The sequence below is a fragment of the Triturus cristatus genome, chromosome 2_1, assembly GCF_964204655.1.
Source record: "Triturus cristatus chromosome 2_1, aTriCri1.1, whole genome shotgun sequence".
Taxonomy (NCBI): domain Eukaryota; kingdom Metazoa; phylum Chordata; class Amphibia; order Caudata; family Salamandridae; genus Triturus; species Triturus cristatus.
In genome coordinates this window covers 254,417,941-254,436,486 of record NC_140581.1, presented here as the reverse complement: position 1 = coordinate 254,436,486, position 18,546 = coordinate 254,417,941, and the positions used below count along the sequence as shown (strand labels likewise).

At 41.8% G+C, this 18,546-nt stretch overlaps 1 protein-coding gene across 2 annotated transcripts in view; it reads left to right on the top strand.

Annotated features, from left to right (window-relative positions):
- The window catches only part of C1QTNF3 (C1q and TNF related 3), a 561,277-nt gene that overhangs the window by 62,244 nt on the left and 480,487 nt on the right, over positions 1-18,546 (top strand). For both annotated transcript variants that reach the window (XM_085630879.1, XM_085630889.1), the window contains exon 3: positions 18,240-18,394. In XM_085630879.1, coding sequence (XP_085487005.1) covers positions 18,240-18,394 — 155 coding nt within the window. The remainder of the gene's footprint in view (positions 1-18,239; positions 18,395-18,546) is intronic.

Below are 18,546 nucleotides of genomic sequence, written 5' to 3'. Positions count from 1 at the left end.
TATTACGCTTGGGTATGAAAACTTTGCTCACTAGTCCCTGTGTGAAGAAATCGCAGTCTGGTAGCAAAGCCTTCTCTTATAGGGCTCCTTGGCTGTGGAACTTCTTACCCCTTACTTTGGGCAACTGTGAGGACCACTTGCGCTTCCGGAAACTCCTGAAAACTGTACTCTTTGTGGCTTAATTTTCTGCAGCCCTAGCGCTGCCTGTCCTCAGAGCGGAAATACCCCCTTGGTGGTGAGTCCTGCGCTTTATAAGCTCCTAAAATAAATAAATAAAATTAAATAAATGCACATAGTATGTGTGCCATGTCTTTGTGCAATCTCTTTCTTTTCACTTTCTGTGACTCCTATTACTGCCCTATGTTTTATTGCCCATCTTTGTGGTGCTACTGTTTCTATTCTCCAACCTTTTTTATGGGTTTGTGAGGACTCAGTAGCCCCTCAAACTCCTGTGAAGACATTGCATGCATTCCTGATGTGTTGAGAGCAATGGATGGGTTATACTGGCAGGTTACATCAGTAGGTCTGGTTTTGGCAAACTATGTTGTTTGTGGTACAGTTCCAAGATGACCAGCATGTTGTTTTGAAACATGTCTTCATCTTGGTATGGTAAAGCATTGATAAAATGTGTCAAAAACCTTACAAGATGGTCGCGTATGCACACAGAGGGGCCTATTGTTGAATGGAGTTTGCCATACTTTAATATTGGTTTAGTATCCCAAGATGGGAGACTTGTTGCTTTCAACACGCCAGCCATCTTGGAACAGTAAACTAATAATGAAGTATGGGCAAAAACATTCTAACATGGCCACGCACGCATTCACAAGCATGAGCAAAGCCAATAGCTCAGCGGCTGGACAATATAGGACAGACATATTGGCTTTGCTAATGCTTGTGTATATCAGAGGTCACTATTTTATTTTAAATTCTTTATATATGAGATTACAGTGTCGGTGGCAAGCATAAACGACATAAAAGCTCGGCTCACCTTGAGCTCGAAGGTCTAAGAGAAGCTGGAGCCGAGTCAGAGCCGAAATCTGGCTCGTGCCTTGCTCGAGCTTCCAGTGGTTCGCCCCTCTACTTTGCAATGCGTCCATTTAACTGGTCACCAAAAATGAGAGTTTTAATCTGTTAGTCACGGTGCCTTATTTACAAAATTAGTTGCTCAGAAGTTTAGAAAATATTTAGCAATACATAGCAAAGCCTGTGTTGAAGACTGTTGGCTTCATTTTCTTTTTTCCATATCCCTTAGAAGGTTAGAACAATGGAAGGAGGAATTCCACAGAGGCCTGGGAAGCCATTTCTTGTCATCGGGTGGATCCAACATAGCTCAGACATAATTATTTGTGCAGTTTTCATTAGTATCTACACGTCAGGAATCAGAATTGATCAATTATCTTTGCTAGTCTCCACATGCCCCTACTAACGTCAGACAGAGCCCCATCTGTTCCACTAGATCAGTTCTTTAAAAGGGAATTTAATCCACTATCCACTTGGAAGACTGGTACCCACCTCATGTTCTTTTATTTATGGGAAAGCTAATTTTAGGGCAAAGTTAGAGCACCACTTGTCAGTTTCTCAGAAATCTTTTTAGATGATAGCTTCGTTGTGAGTGCTAGAGCCTGACCCGACCGAGCAAGATAGTCTGCCTTTGCCACTTGCAAGGACAGTAGCACATATTACGATTCACAGAAGTAAGAGTCCCATAACTGTGTACAAGACGAAGATTTACTCTTCCCTTGAAACCCTTGAGTCCGGGGCTTCCCTTTCCCGTCCACACCCTGCTTTTATACTAACTCCATGTTTTCATCCGGGTACACTTCAGTCTCGGAGCACCATGAAACTGGTTTTGGTAATGCCCACGAAGTGGTACTTTTGTGGGGTTTCGTCTAACGTGATTATTTATAGTTGGCAATTACGTAAAACCCCCCAATCGCCCCATTGAGGCAGACTTTGCTTAATGTATAAGTAGAATTGGGCCCAGAAATCCTAATTCTGACCAGGAGGATTTCCTATTTCGGTGAGCAAATTCTATTTAATGTACCAATAGGTGATTCCTATGGACATGGCGTTTCCTGTGACTCGGTCCCTCCGTGCTTGCCTGCCTACAGGAATAAACTTCCCATTTCATATGGTCTGTGTCAATTCGCACATGTGACATATCAGGGCTTGTGGGGACATGAGGAAGGAGCATCGAAACATTTAATGTTATTACTCGGTTCCAAATGGGTTCTAAAGTAATTATCTATATTTAATTTCCTGCATTGTCCTTCCTGCCATTTGTTCTGTTCGCTCGCCTGCTTTTCTGAGTTGTATGTCAAATGCTCTTCTTTTGAACTCTTGCGTGAATTGCGGTTCATGAGGTTCACCTTGGATGGAGAGCAGTGCACAGCAGCAGTGACATCGTTCCCTCGTAGGTGTGTGAAAAGCAGGGAACAGAAGGCGATTCACTTGCAGTTTATAGCACTCCGCTCTGCTATATTCTGCCAGAGGTCTTGCGGGAAATGTAAATTAAAATAAAATTTCACATGCAGCTGAAGTTAGTCCAGCTTTCAGAAAACCTTTATTTAAAAATTCAGGGGCTACCCAAATAGCAAAAGGTTGCCACCATCACTGCCTCTTACTCCCAGAACACTACTGGGTCCTCTAAAGCAGGGTCACCCAACTCTTCTGTAATGAGACCTACTTCTGATCAATGAAATTCTTCGTGAACTAGTAACAAATATAATAACTGACACAATAGTTACCACGTCATACAAGGTCATCAAATTGCCTTTTTTATTACACTCACATTCTTTCACTCAGACTCCTACAACTCTGCACTCTCCATACTCTGCTTTTCTTTCCTACCCCTTTGCTCATTGGGTGTGACTAGCAGCACGATTCTGCTTTACGACAGGTCAGCAGGTGGCTTTGATGCATGGTAATTGGCCGCATTGTAGGCTCTGTGCTGTCTGACACCAAGGGCCAAATTTATCAAAGTTCTGAAAACCTAGATGACATTTACCAAGCCACGTAAGGCTGCCTTGCATTGCCCTGCCGTTCTTGATAAACCTGGAGTACAGCATGGCAGCACACGTCGCCTTGCATTACTCTGCCCCAGAGAGTTGTTCCATTCATCCAGCCATGGATTTTGGCGCATTCCCAGATTTATTGTGAATGGCAGACCTGGGAATGCGTCTAAAAATGCCACACCTACCGAGGCAAGGTATAATGCTGAGAAATATCTTTATTTCTCCTCTTTCTACATGTACTGCATTCTGCAGCACAGATAGGAAAAAACCTCAAAGAATTGTTTTTGTGCAGGAAGCTATCCCTTCCTGCACAAAAAATCCTGTCTGCAACACGGACACCCATGAATCATGGTGCAAAGGTGCCTGCCATGGCACTAGGCAGAAAAGTGCACCAGCACAAGGAGCGAGCAGGAATGCACCATATGTTGATAGACCTCTGCTCTAAATAAAGCAAGCAGCAGGATATGCCTTAATGTATTAAAATGTCACTCATTATTTGTCAGCCCACTTTCCTCTCTACCTGCCATGTCATGGCTACAGTCTCCCCCATCCCCACCCTCTACACTACCCAAATCCTATCCCTCCTGCCCTGGACTCACGGTTTCTACAGTGCTTTGCTATTTTATAGCTACATTTGTGATCTATAAATCTACATACACAAGTGCAGGCAGTACTGGTGAGGAATTGGGTTTTTGGTTGAGTTGGTTGCGAGCCCTTATCAAGCAACCGCCACAATCTCTGTCTGGGTGAACCACAAACAGTCTCTAAATTGACTGGTGCTTAACTATCAGGTAACTTGGCAAAAAAGCAGTTAGGCTTAACTTAGAGGCAATGCGGAAAGTATTTATACAGCACACAAACAGTAAAGAAGCAAAAACACACTTAAAGAAAAACCTCACACCAATTAGAATTTTAAAGTATAATTTCAGAAATTATTCAACATTTAATCAGTTGACCTGGCGATATGAAATTTCAAAGATTTAAGGTAGGTATAGTGTCTAAGAGCACAAAGTGTCACTCGTGGGCATCTGGTCAAGCAAGACTAGGTGAATGTCACAAGTTCAGTCCGACAGCGATGGAGAGCGGACCGGATACAAGGACCAGATTAGCCTTCTGAAAAAGTAACCTTCGAAAGTCTAGCATGAAGAGTTTCATTCTCGGGGAGGAGGTCTCACGGAGCAGAGAGAGTCTCAGATGGTCGTTACAGTATCGTGTAGAGCAAGTTGGGCATCTCAGGAGGTCATTGCTGTAGTGCGAATAACGAGTCGGACGACTAGGACAGTCCTTGCTGTAGATTTGCGTTGACGGTCACCGCAGGCTGTCGATGATGTAGCTAGCAGGGCAGTCTCGCATTGCCTGTTGTCACCAGTGGTTGCTGTAGCTGAAGAGGCTGGATTACCAGAGCTACCCATTGGTGGGGGCGTGGGTGGCAACGTTTTGGTGTTCTGCGGTCACAAAGAGCCCAAGACATCAAGGTTTCTTATTTTCTTTAAGGGGAAGATCAACTAATGCCACACCAAGGGTCCAGGACCTGGGAGTCAACTCCTGGGGATCAGGAACTCACTCCAAAAGAGGCCAGTAGGGCTTAGACAGGTTCATTTGCAGATCCAGTTGCAGCAGGTCAGCTAAACAATTGCAGAGAAGCCTTTGAAGCTTGTTGTATCCCTGTAGCTCAGAATAGGATGTCAGATGACCCCTGGAGTCACTTCAGCCTGGGAAGAAGGGTGCACATACACTCCTGAATCTCAGCAAGCAGGGCAGGTCTCAAGTAGCAGGACGTCCTTCTTCAGTAGTATCCACAGGTCCAGGAGAGTACTAAAGTGTGGGTCTGAGGGTAACTTATTTATACCTGGTGCCCTTTTTGAAGTGGGAGAAGCTTTTGCAGTTTATCCCCTACAGTGGTGTCTGGAATTTTCTGCCTCCCTGCACTAGTCTCAGTCTGTCTAGGGGAACAATAGGTTAGTGTGAAGTCCTTGGTGAGTGTACGGGGCCAGTCCATTTGAACTGCAAGTGTGGTAGGCGAACACCCTGCCCTCTGCTCTGCCACCCCCAATTAAGACAGGAGGGTCCATCCTGCCAACACCCAGACCCTCTACTGTGATGCTGTCAGGGAGGAATGTACATAGACCAACTTCTATTTAAGTGGGTGACACTATCAGTGCGGCATGCCCACTAGTAGCATTTAATTTATAGGCCCTGGGTACAGGTAGTACCACTTCACTAGAGACTTAATTAAATGTAGCAATTGGGTGTAAGCTAATTTTTTCATGTCCCTTTAGCACTAGTTAGCTGTGGTAAAGTGCAGAGTCCTGAAACCAACTAAAACGAGTTAAGCAAAACAGGAGAGGTGAAGGTAAAAAGTTTGGAGACTGCCACCCAAGGGTGTCAGGTCTAAAAGTAGAATATGTGTTTAGTATTTTGCCTAGCAAGTTATTGAATTTACATGACAGATTAATTTGATGGGATCTTTGATACTGGTGGGATTTCAGTAAATTACATGACATGATCTTTGAGTAAGATAAAAGCACAGGGCCAATAATGGTGATAGGACTCACCAGGTATACCATTCCATGTTAATTCTCATTGTGAAGATTGTGCTTGCAGAATAATGTATCAGTGATGCATAACTATGTGCCTGATCAGGATTCCGTTTCCAAATTCTGTCACACACTCACTGTTCTTAATTCAATATGTCATTTCATTCCCATCTCCTCAAATCTCACACTATTTATTGTAATCATAGCTTGAACCATAAAACTAAGATTTGTACCCACATGTACATTTTGGTTCTGCCTGAGACTGAGAATGGTAAGACATAAGTATCTGCCTATGGTTGTATATTTGATTCCTAATGCCCTTTACTTTCTGTGGGATCATTGAATTAGGTCTGATACTCAAATATTATGATCACATGGAACCAGAAAAGTATGTGTATTTATTGATTGATAGTAGCAGGCCAATGGCGTATTCACGTCTTGTACAATTACCCCAGAGTATTACTCTGCTTTGGTCTTTTAGCAGAGATACAATGAATGGGAGAAAATATAGTCTATGTTTGTAATCATTTGTTGTGCCAAAGAGAAATCATTTCCATGTTGTCTATCTGTCATGTCTGATCACTGGTTAGGTGAGTGGCCATCATTTTGTGATTCCAAATTATGAAAAATGCCTTTATATATTGTGAGCATTACATTAAAATAACCTATCAGCTAGGTGGGTGTAGTAATGATGCAAATCAATTATATGATTTTAAAACAGCAGACATGAGAAGGAAAAAACAATACCGTTTATAGTTTAGCTTGTTTCTCATAAGAATAACCACTTAAGGGAAAAATATACAGTTCTTTGTATGGGGACTTCATGCTGTTATTGATATCCATCAAGCCTAACGTAACTACAAAGTATGAAGCCACTGCTGTGAGTCCAATTGACCTGAAAGAATGTTGTGTACCTTGGAAAAATATGTGGATTGTCATGGTGGCTTGGGTTCTGCAACCTTTAAGTTTGTAAAAATTTGTGCTGGCTGTCTTGGATGTGATAAAAGATCACAGTACTTCCACAATCCCTTGACAGAATTAAGACTGCTTATAATATAAATTTGCAGCAGAGTCACTTTCTCTGTTTTTGGTAGTATCAGAGCTCTGTGCACAGTGACACTGCCAATGAGTGTCAGAGAGAATGTGCTCTGCCTTTAAATATTAACTGTGAAATTGGCGTCACTAAATTGGTTATTTAGCATTGTAGTGATGTCCTTGTAAGTTGATGTAATTGTTCGTAATTGCTCCAGTGGCTTGGAAGCTGTGTCATATGTGGGATGCAGTGTGTATTTCCTCCCTCAAAATACACGGCATAAATCTGTGTCTTTCAGTTTCAACCGTGTGCTCAGGTTGTACCCAATATTCCCCTTCCCAGGTTTCCAAACCATTTACCTACAGCAGACACTCCATTTGCAATGTTTTCTCAAACTCCTGTTGCTTGTAACACTTTCAAATCTTTTGTCAACTCAGATATATTTCGAATATATTTCTCCAAATCCTGACATTCATCTGGGAAAAACCTACATCATTGCTGAATTTTGAGCATCCTGAAGACTCTCCCTTCTTTGCAAGTAAAATGTCTAGAGAATTTGTAGCACAGGTAGCCAGTTTATCCACTATTGTTAACAGCTTGCTATTTTGTTTAATCTTTCAGAACCACATCTACAGACAGGATTATATTACCCAAAATATCTCCTACCACTTCCACTACACTAATACCTCACCTAGGTTTAGATTTTGTTTCCCATACAGGATCATTGAAATGTTCCACATGGTATATCTTTGGGAAAACTGTACCAAGATAACATGTACCATACCCTCAATGGGGCAATATAAAATATGCACACTGTCCACAAATAAAGTATACTCCAGGAATCACAGGATCCTGTCCCTCTAAGAAAAGGTAATTCTTACATCTTGCCTCAAAAACATGTTTACAGTCACTCTGCCCCCAAAACAACTGCTTTGATCAACATGTATTCACAGCTTTCCTTTATGTTGCCAATCTAAGGTCAAGGCAGGTAAATTTCCCTTAACCTGATGCTCAGTTTCTTCACTATTCCACCTATGGTGTATTTTAAGATAAATAATTTTTTCTTCACATCTGACATGAAACAGGTCTAATTATGTCAATGTGCCTATGCAGTGTCCAGAGACTTAAGAGAAGCAAAATATTTGCCAGCAATCTCTGCACCCTTAAAATAAGGATTCTTATTCAAATGCTTGAAGATAGAGATTTCTGAAAGAACTAAATCATAGTTTGAAAAATAATATTGAAAACTACCCTGTCTATAGAATGAGTTCAGTAGAAGACTACAAGAAATTTCATATGTCAAAGGGGTATGATGGTATGTTATTCTTTCTGCTACAGACGCAGGAAACTGAGTGCAGACTTAACAATCTCTTGCACTCATAGTGACAATTTATTCATAAAGTAATCTAAAATAAGTGTTTAAAGCATGATCTCCCCATGATAGATCTGTGTACAGTTTAATAGCCCCCCCCCCCCCCACAATCAATTGTAGGCTATTATCAGCAGGGTGTGGTGTAGTAGGACAACAATAGGCTTAGGCTCTACGGACTTATGTGTAGCTGGATTTTAACTCCATAAGCACGATAAATCATATGACAACTACAGATATGTATGTGCCTGCTATAATGTACCTTCACCTATTAGTATTATAATCTAAACCATTGGGTGGAACGTAGCAGCTGCAGAGTCTTCTCATTGGATTTCTACCTGTGCAAACAGAAAAACTAAAGTCCATGTGGTGTGCAAGGAAATTATGTTCAAAGTCTCTGTGACTCTTCTTTCTATTTAAATGCCTCTAATAATAAATGATTCAAGTTCACTAATATTCAGTTCCAGAATGAAGTGTTTCAGTTAATCAACAAATGCTGGAAACCCATTCACATCCAAGAAGGGAAACTCAGCCACATCCAGAATAAGATGCCTCAAGTCACTCAATTTTTTTAAAGAAGGAAGTTGATAAATACATAACATCAAACTGAGAATCAAGTTCCCAAAGTGTCAGTTGAATTTTCACACTGATTCCAGAATTCCCAGAACTTATTCTCTCTGTCAATTGCAAGGAAGCACGTCCATTCAGGAGATCAGTACCTTCAACAAGGCACTCTTGCTCTCTTTGACCTTCTGAGTGTATTCTTCTCTCCTTCTCCATCACTCAGATCAGAATTCTTAGTATCCTCTTGGATGACTGGGTGGTAAACTTCTCCCTGCAGGACCAGTCTGCCCTCTTCTGCCTATGTCAGGATCCAAGTCTGGCTCAGTCACAACCCCAGGACTAGCCCCTTTGTTTTCAGCTTCAACAACTGACTTTCCAGGACCCCTTTTGGACCGAACAGGTGCTGTTTCAGGTTCTAGCCAACACCTTGACTAGCCTGCTCCTGTGGCCTCTTAAACACCACTGATTCTTCTGGGAGAATTGCTGTTACATCATCAAGGGGACAAGGAACTCGGCCATTGTGGACAGCATGCACCCACTTGGGGAGACCTCCACATGTGTTTTTTACCAGGACCAATTTACCAGGGCCAAGGTCATGGCACTGCTACTAGTGAGACAGGGCTGTAGCGGCTTCAACCTGATATGACACAGAAAGCACCACATTAGCCATTTCTTTGCAGTAATCAAGTATCCGATCATCAGTACTGTTCACAAGCGCATTTGCAGGCACAGCTGGCAACCTTATTGCCCTACCCATGGTGATCTAACGGGGGACAATCCTGTCCTTTGATCAGGTATGCTGAGGAAACTCCAACACAAGCGTCAACGCTTCAGCCCATTTCAAAGATGTAAAAGCACACATTTGCAAGTCTGGTTTCCAAAGTCCCATTGACCTGCTCCACCAGACCTGAAGCATCAGGTCTCTAACTAGAATGTGGTCTCTGTTCAACTTGTAAAGCAGCTCACAACCTCCTCAGGATTTCATTATTTAAGTGTGTGCCTCAGTCAGATTCCAAAGACGTCGGGAGACCAAATCTGGGTATAAACTCCATCAACAAAAGCTTTGCTACTGTGAGACTATTATTCCTTTATGTGGGATATGCCTCAATCCATCGTGAAAATATATACATAAATCCCACTGCATCCTATTGAAAGGATCTCCTGATCTCCCTATGTTACTGCAGTCCTTTTCCCCTCATTATTCTGTGACACAGTGCTTCAACCATGAACTTAAACCTTTGATTAACCCTAGTCTGCCTAAACAACAGAACCATTGCGTCCCTTTCCACATGAGTAAGACCATGATAATGCCTGGCCATCAGGGGTAAGAGGCGATTAGGCAAAACTTGTCTCCTGTCTGCCAAAACCCAAATCACATCTTCATCTCTTAACACAACTTGCTTTGATCCAGCTCTGCTGTTCTGCCTCTGACAATTCTTCCTGTAACCTCTTGAATCCTCCCAATTATCATTGGTAGTTAACAAAAGGTTGTAGTGGGTCTCGTCTTTTCCCTCTTTTGTATACTCTTGTAAAGATACAAGTATTGGAAGCACATTATCTGGCAACTTTGCCAGCATATCTGTTGCCAACGGTCACATAATCCTCCTCCTTACAATGCACCATAAACTTAACAACGGCAATTTGTGCAGACATTTGCAATGCTTCAAGGAGCTGTCTGACTTGCTCCCCATTCTGAATTGGTGAGCCTGAGGAGGGCATGAACCCCCTTTGGGATCATAATTGTCCGAAATCATGAATGACACCAAAGCCATACGGACCATCAGTGAAATTGATCACTCTCTTCTAGTCTGCGATACAGCATTCTCTAGTAATAGCAGTCAGCTCAGCCAATTGTGCTGAGAACACTCCCAGGCACCACAAATCTTCTACCACTCCTAAAACGATAGAGTCTACATAGGCAGCTCGTAAATTTCCTTCATGGTCTCGCAAACATGAGCCATTCACAAACAATGCAAAATCAGATTCAGGCAGTGGCTTATATTGTATATCGATTCTCAGCTTGGTGCACAGTTTAGTAACATCATTTTCATCATTATTAGTCTCAGAAAGAGGCAGCAGTGTGGCAGGATTCAAAACAGAACTCCTTTTCAGAGTTATGTTTTCAGAAGCTAGCATGATGTGCTCATTTATGCAGAATCTAGGCCACCCAGAGTATTTGACCGAACCAACCACCATGCGAGAGGTACGTAGGAAAGATCTAAAAAAGGAAAGTTTAATGATGTTGGATTTATCACAGCTGACTACAGAGATTTTGAAATCCACTGTACAAGAAAATCACCTAATTTTAGGTGTTTTCAGCATTCAACCATATTTAGCAATTGTACCTGGAGGCTATGATAGATTTCTATTAACAAGATTCAGGCTGGGAATATTGCATAGAATCATAAGTTTTCCCACTATGAATGACTGGTCATGAACAATGACTCCGTGTCCCTGTGACATTTCCTCCAAACAATCTACCATCCATGTTGTTTTTTTCTGTAGATTTTATTGTCACATAAGGAAAGTGTGGATTCTCCCTAGCTTGAAATCTATGGGGATCAGACAGTGCCGCACAGCGTTCATTGCTCTACAAACTTTGGATAATGTGCATGTAATGTGGAGAGTAGCAATGTTTTTTAAAAAAGTGGTTAGCTTCAGAAAATCTATTGTTAATTAACTGATTTACATAGCATCTTCTCGGTATGCTCTAAATGCGCTCCATGTGCTACGATTTTATTCTGTTTTAACCCAATTTTTAATTTTGATGGGCATTAATAACTTATCTTAAGCATGGGCTTGATGATGAATTAAATTTGTAATTATGAGATGTTTACTATAATTATGTTTTTGTAATGCTTTTATGATTGTATTGTATAACAATCAAATAAAGCTGATCTTTGACTTTGACTTTGATGTGCTCATACAGTGTCAAGTCACTGTTTGTCAAGTGTGCGATTACACATCAACAGTATTTCCACAGAGTGAGGCATGCACACCGGTAAAGGATGACCCGCGACAATGCCTTTGCACTTCTCTATGCTGACACCTGCGGCCATCATAGATTTAAGAAATCCAGGCAAAGCGGCCACTACTGGATCTAAAGTAGCTGAAAAGTACACCACAGGTCTACAGACACTTTAATGTGTATGTGCATTCACTGAGAGAGTTCAGCCCTCCCTCTCACTGCAAAAAAGCAAAAATGCTTTTTTGTACTCAGGCATTCCTAGTGCTGGGGCGTGGCTGAGGCTTTCTCTTAACTCTAGGAAGGCAACCAAACAGTCATTGTCCTAAGGCACTAGATCTGACACATCCTTGTGTGTCAGTCTCTGTAAAGGCTTGGCCAGTAGGGAAAAGATGGGTATCCACTGGCGTAAGCAGCCCACCATTCCCAAAACCATCCTGGCCTCTTTCTGGGTAGTTGGTGGTTTCATTTTCAAAATCACCCTGATTCTCTCCTGTGACACCTTTACCACTCCTTTCTCAGTATGATGATCAAGATACGAGACTTCTTTCAAACAGTAATTCAACTTGCTAAGGGACCCTTTATGTCCATTCTCAGCCAAGTGTTTCCACAGTGCAATAGTGTCAATTTTGCAAGGTTCTCAAGTATTTGACGCAACCAGCAGGTGGTCAATATACTGTATCAGGACAGAGTTACAGGGCATAACCAAAGACTTAAAATTCTTTTGAAGGATCTGATTGGAAAAGGAGGAGCTCTCCTTATACCCTTGTGTGACTAGGCACCATGCCAAAGCACGATTGCCAAGCCTAAATGCAAAGACTGTCCTCATGCAAGGGTATGGAGAAGAAAGCCTGGCAAAAATTGATGACAAAGATACACTTAGCCTCACATAGAATTTGAAACAATATCACAGCAGGATTCAGTACTACGGGACAAGACAAAATCACTATATTGTTTATCTTGCAAAGGTCCTGCACAATGCGATACTTACCACTAGGCTTCTGCAGGCCCATGATGGGTGAATTACATGGACTCCCCATACTCTCTTTCAAAATACCTTCATGAATCATTGTCTTGATTACTGTAGTTATTCTGGCAATCATTTCAGGATACTGTGGTTTTCTGGGTTATTCTGCATTTGGTTTTATCTGAATATGGACAGACTCAACTCCTTTAATGCGTCGAATGTGCTGTCCTGAAAAATCCCAAACCTCAGACCTCAGAAAGGTAATTCTTCACTTGTCATCATAGGGTATATGGCAACAACTGGGTTTTGATTAACCATTTTAAAGGCATCATCCTGGTTGTGGGTCTGGAATCCCACACTTCTCGGTGTGCAGTAAATGGTGCAATTCAGCTTGCTAAACAAGTCACATCCTAACAAATTCACAGGGCTTGAGTCACAGATCACAAATTGGGTATTATCCTCCAAGTTTCATATTTTTACAGGGACATTCTCAATAATGAGGTTTCTCATTTGTTGATTAGCAACTCTAACAAGTTGGATACTTCTTCGCAAGAGGGGTAGGTCTGAAACTTCCACTGTTCGCACATTAGAACGGGTAACACCAGTGTCAACCAAGAATGAAATAGCGTGGCCATTTACCTCACCATTCACATATTGGTCACTTTGGTCTACCTCCAAGACTGCGCAGAGGATGCAATCTTCCTCCTCCCTCTGGTAGCGTCAGGTGGACTGATTGTAACCAAAATTCTCAATAGTCTCAAACCTTGGATATTGCTGGTACAGAATGTTACCCTGGAAGGAATTCTGATTCACATTTGAAACTTTATTTGAAATGAATTTGGGACCATTGGCAGCTTGTTTTGGCACTGGAGGTTGTGGAACCTGCATCACAGGTGCTTGGGGTGCATTAAAATGTTGTGACCTCGGTCTAGGTAAATCCTGTGGCTTGATAGGATTATTGTTCTTTGACTGTGTAAACCCTGGATTCTGACCTTGATTTGCAGGATTAAGATGACATTCCCGCTTCCAGTGCCGCAATCGATTACAGTAGTGGCATGGGTTAGACGTCACTGTGGCTACATCAGTTCCAGTAATTGGATCAGAAGGGTCTAATTAAAAATGAAATAATGGGGTCAGAATTACACCGCTCCAAGGTCAATGCTAACTTTGCTGATCTAATCAAAGTAGGTATGGATACTGAAGCCATTTCAGTTTTTGTAGAAGTGGCTCTTTCCAGGGTGGCTGGAACCCTTTTTGGAAATGTCAGGTTGCAAGAAACCATGTATCCAAATTAACTATTTAGCCACCTTATTCAAGGCATTCTAATACTTGTGCCAAAGAATAAACATCTGCCAATTTATCTGTCCACCAGGCCTGCTGGGTGGCCTGCTCCTGGATGTTGTGGATTCAAGCCTACAGTGAAAGTCAGTGAAGTGTGGGCTTTGGTGTGTCTTATATACTGCATCCCAAGTTGAGTGAGATTGAATTACTGAAGGCCCAGTAAAAGCTGCCAAAGTTATCTGTAGCCCCCATGGGTGGTGGAGTAATGTAAAAGGATCAGGCACAGTTACACAGCACATCTTCATGACTGCAAGTGTAGCCGGATTGACTGGCAGGTGCCTAGCTAAGGTCTGATCATGGCAGACATGTTCCTAGCTACAGGTCACTGCGACAAACTGCCAATTCACATTACTACACATTTCCTGTTACTGATCACACAAATTCTCAAAATAACTATTAAATCCTCATTCATCACCAAATCTCCTATTGTGAGAAACCCTTGACTTCTGAGACAGACAACCATCCCTTGAAAAGGAATATTGACAACGTCAGGACTCCCAGGAGAAGTTGTTACTCAACTTCAATCAAATGTTTAAACTGTATCTCCACTCCAACCATGTCTCATATATTCTGTGTCTACAGAAAATGTGGTAACCTGAACAATATTATGGTTTGCTATTTTTTTTGTTTTTGTCTCTAAATGCTTACAATTCTATATGGTATTGTCTGCATTTAGCCTTTATGCTAAAATTGTGTTGTTACTTAATTTGCTGCCTTTTTTTGCATTAGTAGGTACTGTGGGAGTCCCCCCTGCTGAGGATCTATATATTGGTGCATAGTCCACCTGTAGCAGATATGGAGCCTGTATTGTGCTGGTATGGAAAATGAGTTTACCGATAAGGGAATGTGCTCTTATGAGAGACAGGGAGCAGCAACTCGCTGCTAGGCAACCACCACACTTAAATGTGTCCACCTAGTGGGAATGTTTTCACACACCTCTAGCATGGTGTTTTACATGGTAACATGATAGAGCCCAGAAAAATGCAGTGTGAAGCTGCACTATGTCCATAGAGACCTGGAGGATGTTACAGCAGCATGCCATATATTTTCTTTTTCCTTTGTAGAAGCCTGATTAACACAGCAGGTGGGGTTCCAGGAGTAGACCACGCTTTGAGTGAATGTCTGTGCCTGCTAACTGATTAGAAAGAGCATATGCGATAGAGCACATTCAACAGTAGCTTAACTACCAAGAGTCCCCTTTTGAGGTAGATAACAAAGACTTCTTTAGGCAGTATAGTTCTGTTGGCCATCCGCGGCATTCTTATCAAGGAAGAAAAGGACCTAGAGAAGGCATTCTTCCTCTGATAACTATACATATGCAATTGAGAGGCTTGGAGCAGAGGTTTCATTCTTTGCTGGCCATTATGGAAGGCCCTATCGCTGCTGACGTGAACTGAACCCCGTCCTGTGGACGTAGTGGATGGCAAAACTGAGGGTGCTATCAAAAGGTGATGTGCTGGTGTGGGAAATGACTTTAGTAATCAAATTTCGACTTGCAAATCATATTACAATTACACCTTAGAATGCATTTAGGAAAATGTGCTTGCTTTATAACGAGAAGGAATCATTTTAAAATGCAATATTAATGTTGCAAAATATTTAATAAATTAATCACACATAGGGAAAATGTGCTTTCTTGAATGTACATGAAATAACGTTAAGAATATGTTTTCTACTAGGCTACCACTCTCAAATGTGCCACTTAAATAGGCCCAAATCCCTGTTCTTTCGACTCTTGGTCATAGCTTAATAGATGTTTGTTTAGAACATTTTGCCTAGCACCAGCATCTTACTTAAGAATGTGCTGACTTCACGCTTATGTTTCTTTAGCTTCATCATGTCACTTTATGTACTTTAAACTGAATAAAGGACCTTGCTGTGACTGTTAGAATAAATAATGATTTAGATATATTTTACGTATGCATCCCGAAAACATTATTGCTAGTTTTGTCTCAGCATATCCGACTCATTTTTGTATTCACGATAGACATAAAGATCATCTTTTAGCTTAGGTAAGAAGGTTCTCATGAGAACTTTCCTCCATGTTACAAGAATATGCTACCTTGTTTTACTACATGCTGGCGTGGATGCTTACTGTGGGAATCGCAGGAAGAAGCTTAGGAAGTTGGCAATCGGATGAGCGGTTTCCATTGGAGAACTTTTAACACTTGCTACGGTTCGTTACATTATTGTGTGATTTTTATTTGTGTGTTCCTAGACAGAGAGACCAGACGAGACGACCAGACTCAATTCTTTTTGCTCGCTTGGAGGAGACTCCTTATGACTCTGCAGAAAGTCACTTCTTATTCTAGCTCTTTGTACTGACAGCTATTGCTAAAGGGGACATTATTCTTTACCTTATCCAAACCCTTTTCTGCTCAATGCTACTGCAACAATCCTTTCTTCTTTACTGATATTGAAACTGTAGGGAACTCAGCTTAGTTTCCAGAGCAGCTTTTTCATGGAAAGTTGTATCTTGCTCTTTTCTGAAAAGGAACTCTTCATGGGTACTATTTAGGGTAGATTAGGCCCTGAGCTTGTTTAGCAACAATTTTCCTTTATGGAACACTTTGTATTGATATATGCTGTATCTAAACAATCTTTTATTCCGCATTTCTGAAAACTGAACAAATCTGAATAAAGATGACAACAACCATATTAATCCTATAAAATAAAAAAAGGTTTTGAAACTCTATCAACCTCTCATCATTGACTGAACATAGAGGCCCTCATTACGGCGAGACCTGGAAAGCCTTCCAATCACAGGTCGGAGGCTTACCGGGTTCCATATTACGAGTAGGTGGTCGAAAGTGAAAATGGCTGGTCATTTCAACTGGATTCCGATGGGCTCAAGTACCCAGTAGCCCAGTCAGAGGCCTGCCCCTAATCCCCATGGACATCCTTTCCGCCGTAGAGATTACGATGTCGGTTTTCGATAGGCTTTCCATGTTGGGCTTTTGACATGGAAAGCCTGTTGGAAAGCGACATTGGGGGGCCCACCCTGCTGCCTCCAGTTGTGGTCTGAGGGGGTACCTATGGTGCCCCCCTGTTCATCCCTGCACCATGTGGCAGGCACCTAAGGTACCTGGCAAGAGGTGCAGGGATGAACATACCCTCCCATTTGTCTATGGAAGCTTGTGATATGGCTGGTTTACAGTCACAGTACAAGGTCCCATAGACAAATGGAAGTATGTGACAGCACCTTGTGATATCGCATTTTAATGCTGCGGTCAGGACCGCGGACCGGAGGTCGGTATATCCCGATTCCGCAATAGTGTCGGGCGGACATGAGTGCACTGGACATCGTAATAAGGGCTAAGTATTTGACAGTTGATATATGCATTATCTGCATTCTCGTTCAAAATGGTGGCAAAGGTCCATTGACCTGTCAAGAAGCCATCAGAATTTCCAAAGGACGAGATCTGTAAGTTTTAGTGTTAGGTCTTAAAGACCTTTTGGAAACCCTCCTAAGAATGTTCCACACTGCCACGATTGTACACTGTGTCTGAGCACTTACATTGCTAAAGCAATACTCCTTACAGATTTTTTCGCTGATTTCAATCTATGTAGATGGGGGAAACTACTCAAAGCTTCTCTTATTCTTGAAGTTAAGTGGCTTTTCCTCTCTGAATCAACTATCAATGGGATGTGGCACAGCAACCAAAGAATCATGAACTTCCATAACTGGGTGCTCTGGTATATCCTATCAGCCTCTTGGAAGACCAAAGTAATTTTCTTCAGACCTCAATGAACTGATCATCAGACCATTGAGGAGAAGAAACCTCTACATCTCTTCCATCCTCCTCCTCCTGTTTGTCTAAGTTGTTTCTATCTCAGTACCAACCTTCAAATGCTACTCAACAGGCCTAAGAAAATAGTGCTTCAGTATGTCACCTCTGCCAGTCGACTTCTTGGTGGTCATATCCTGTCAGTCTGGAAGCAAGGGATTCAGGGACACAGAATTCCACTGAGCAGCCAAGACGTACCAAGAAAAGGCTTTTCTTACTAGGCACCCGTTCTACTCTTATACCAAATGTCTCCTCCTCTCAAGTGCTCATGGAAAGTGCAATTTAATACAGTTATATTATAGTATTTTAACATGTGACACACATCAATACATATGGCATCCCCATGAAGTTGTGCAGTGTGATTTAGTTTATCCAATCAACCTGTTCACAGTTTATTCCCAAATAATATTGTTTGGGGGTAAGTTGTGTGGAGGGCTGGGCTGACCAGATATACATGAGTGCAATGCCAGTGCTATAACAAAACGTCATGGGCCCCCCACAGCAAAATGCATGTGGAGGCCCCCCACACTCCTGACCTAGTCAGTGGCTCTCAGGCCTGCCCATGCCAGAGGAGGTCCCCTGGGGCTATTGTTATGCCACTGTCCCTTGCTTAGATTATTTTTCAATAATTGATCATTTTGGCATGTTTAATATCTTCCAGGGAACCATGGAAATAATGGAAACAATGGAGCCACTGGGCAAGAAGGTGCAAAAGGGGATAAAGGAGACAAGGGAGAATTGGGGCCAAGGGGTGAGCGAGGAAATCCCGGACACAAAGGAGATAAAGGCCACCCCGGCATTCCAACAGAGCTCCAGGTAAGAATTATTTTTCTTAAATTTGTTGTATAGAATTATGTTTTTGGTTGTTTTTGCAAAGTACAAATTTAATGTGGAATTTTTATAAATTCTTTTGTTAGAAATACAAAAAGAATTATTTGTAAGATTTTTTGTATTAGTTATATGTTTTA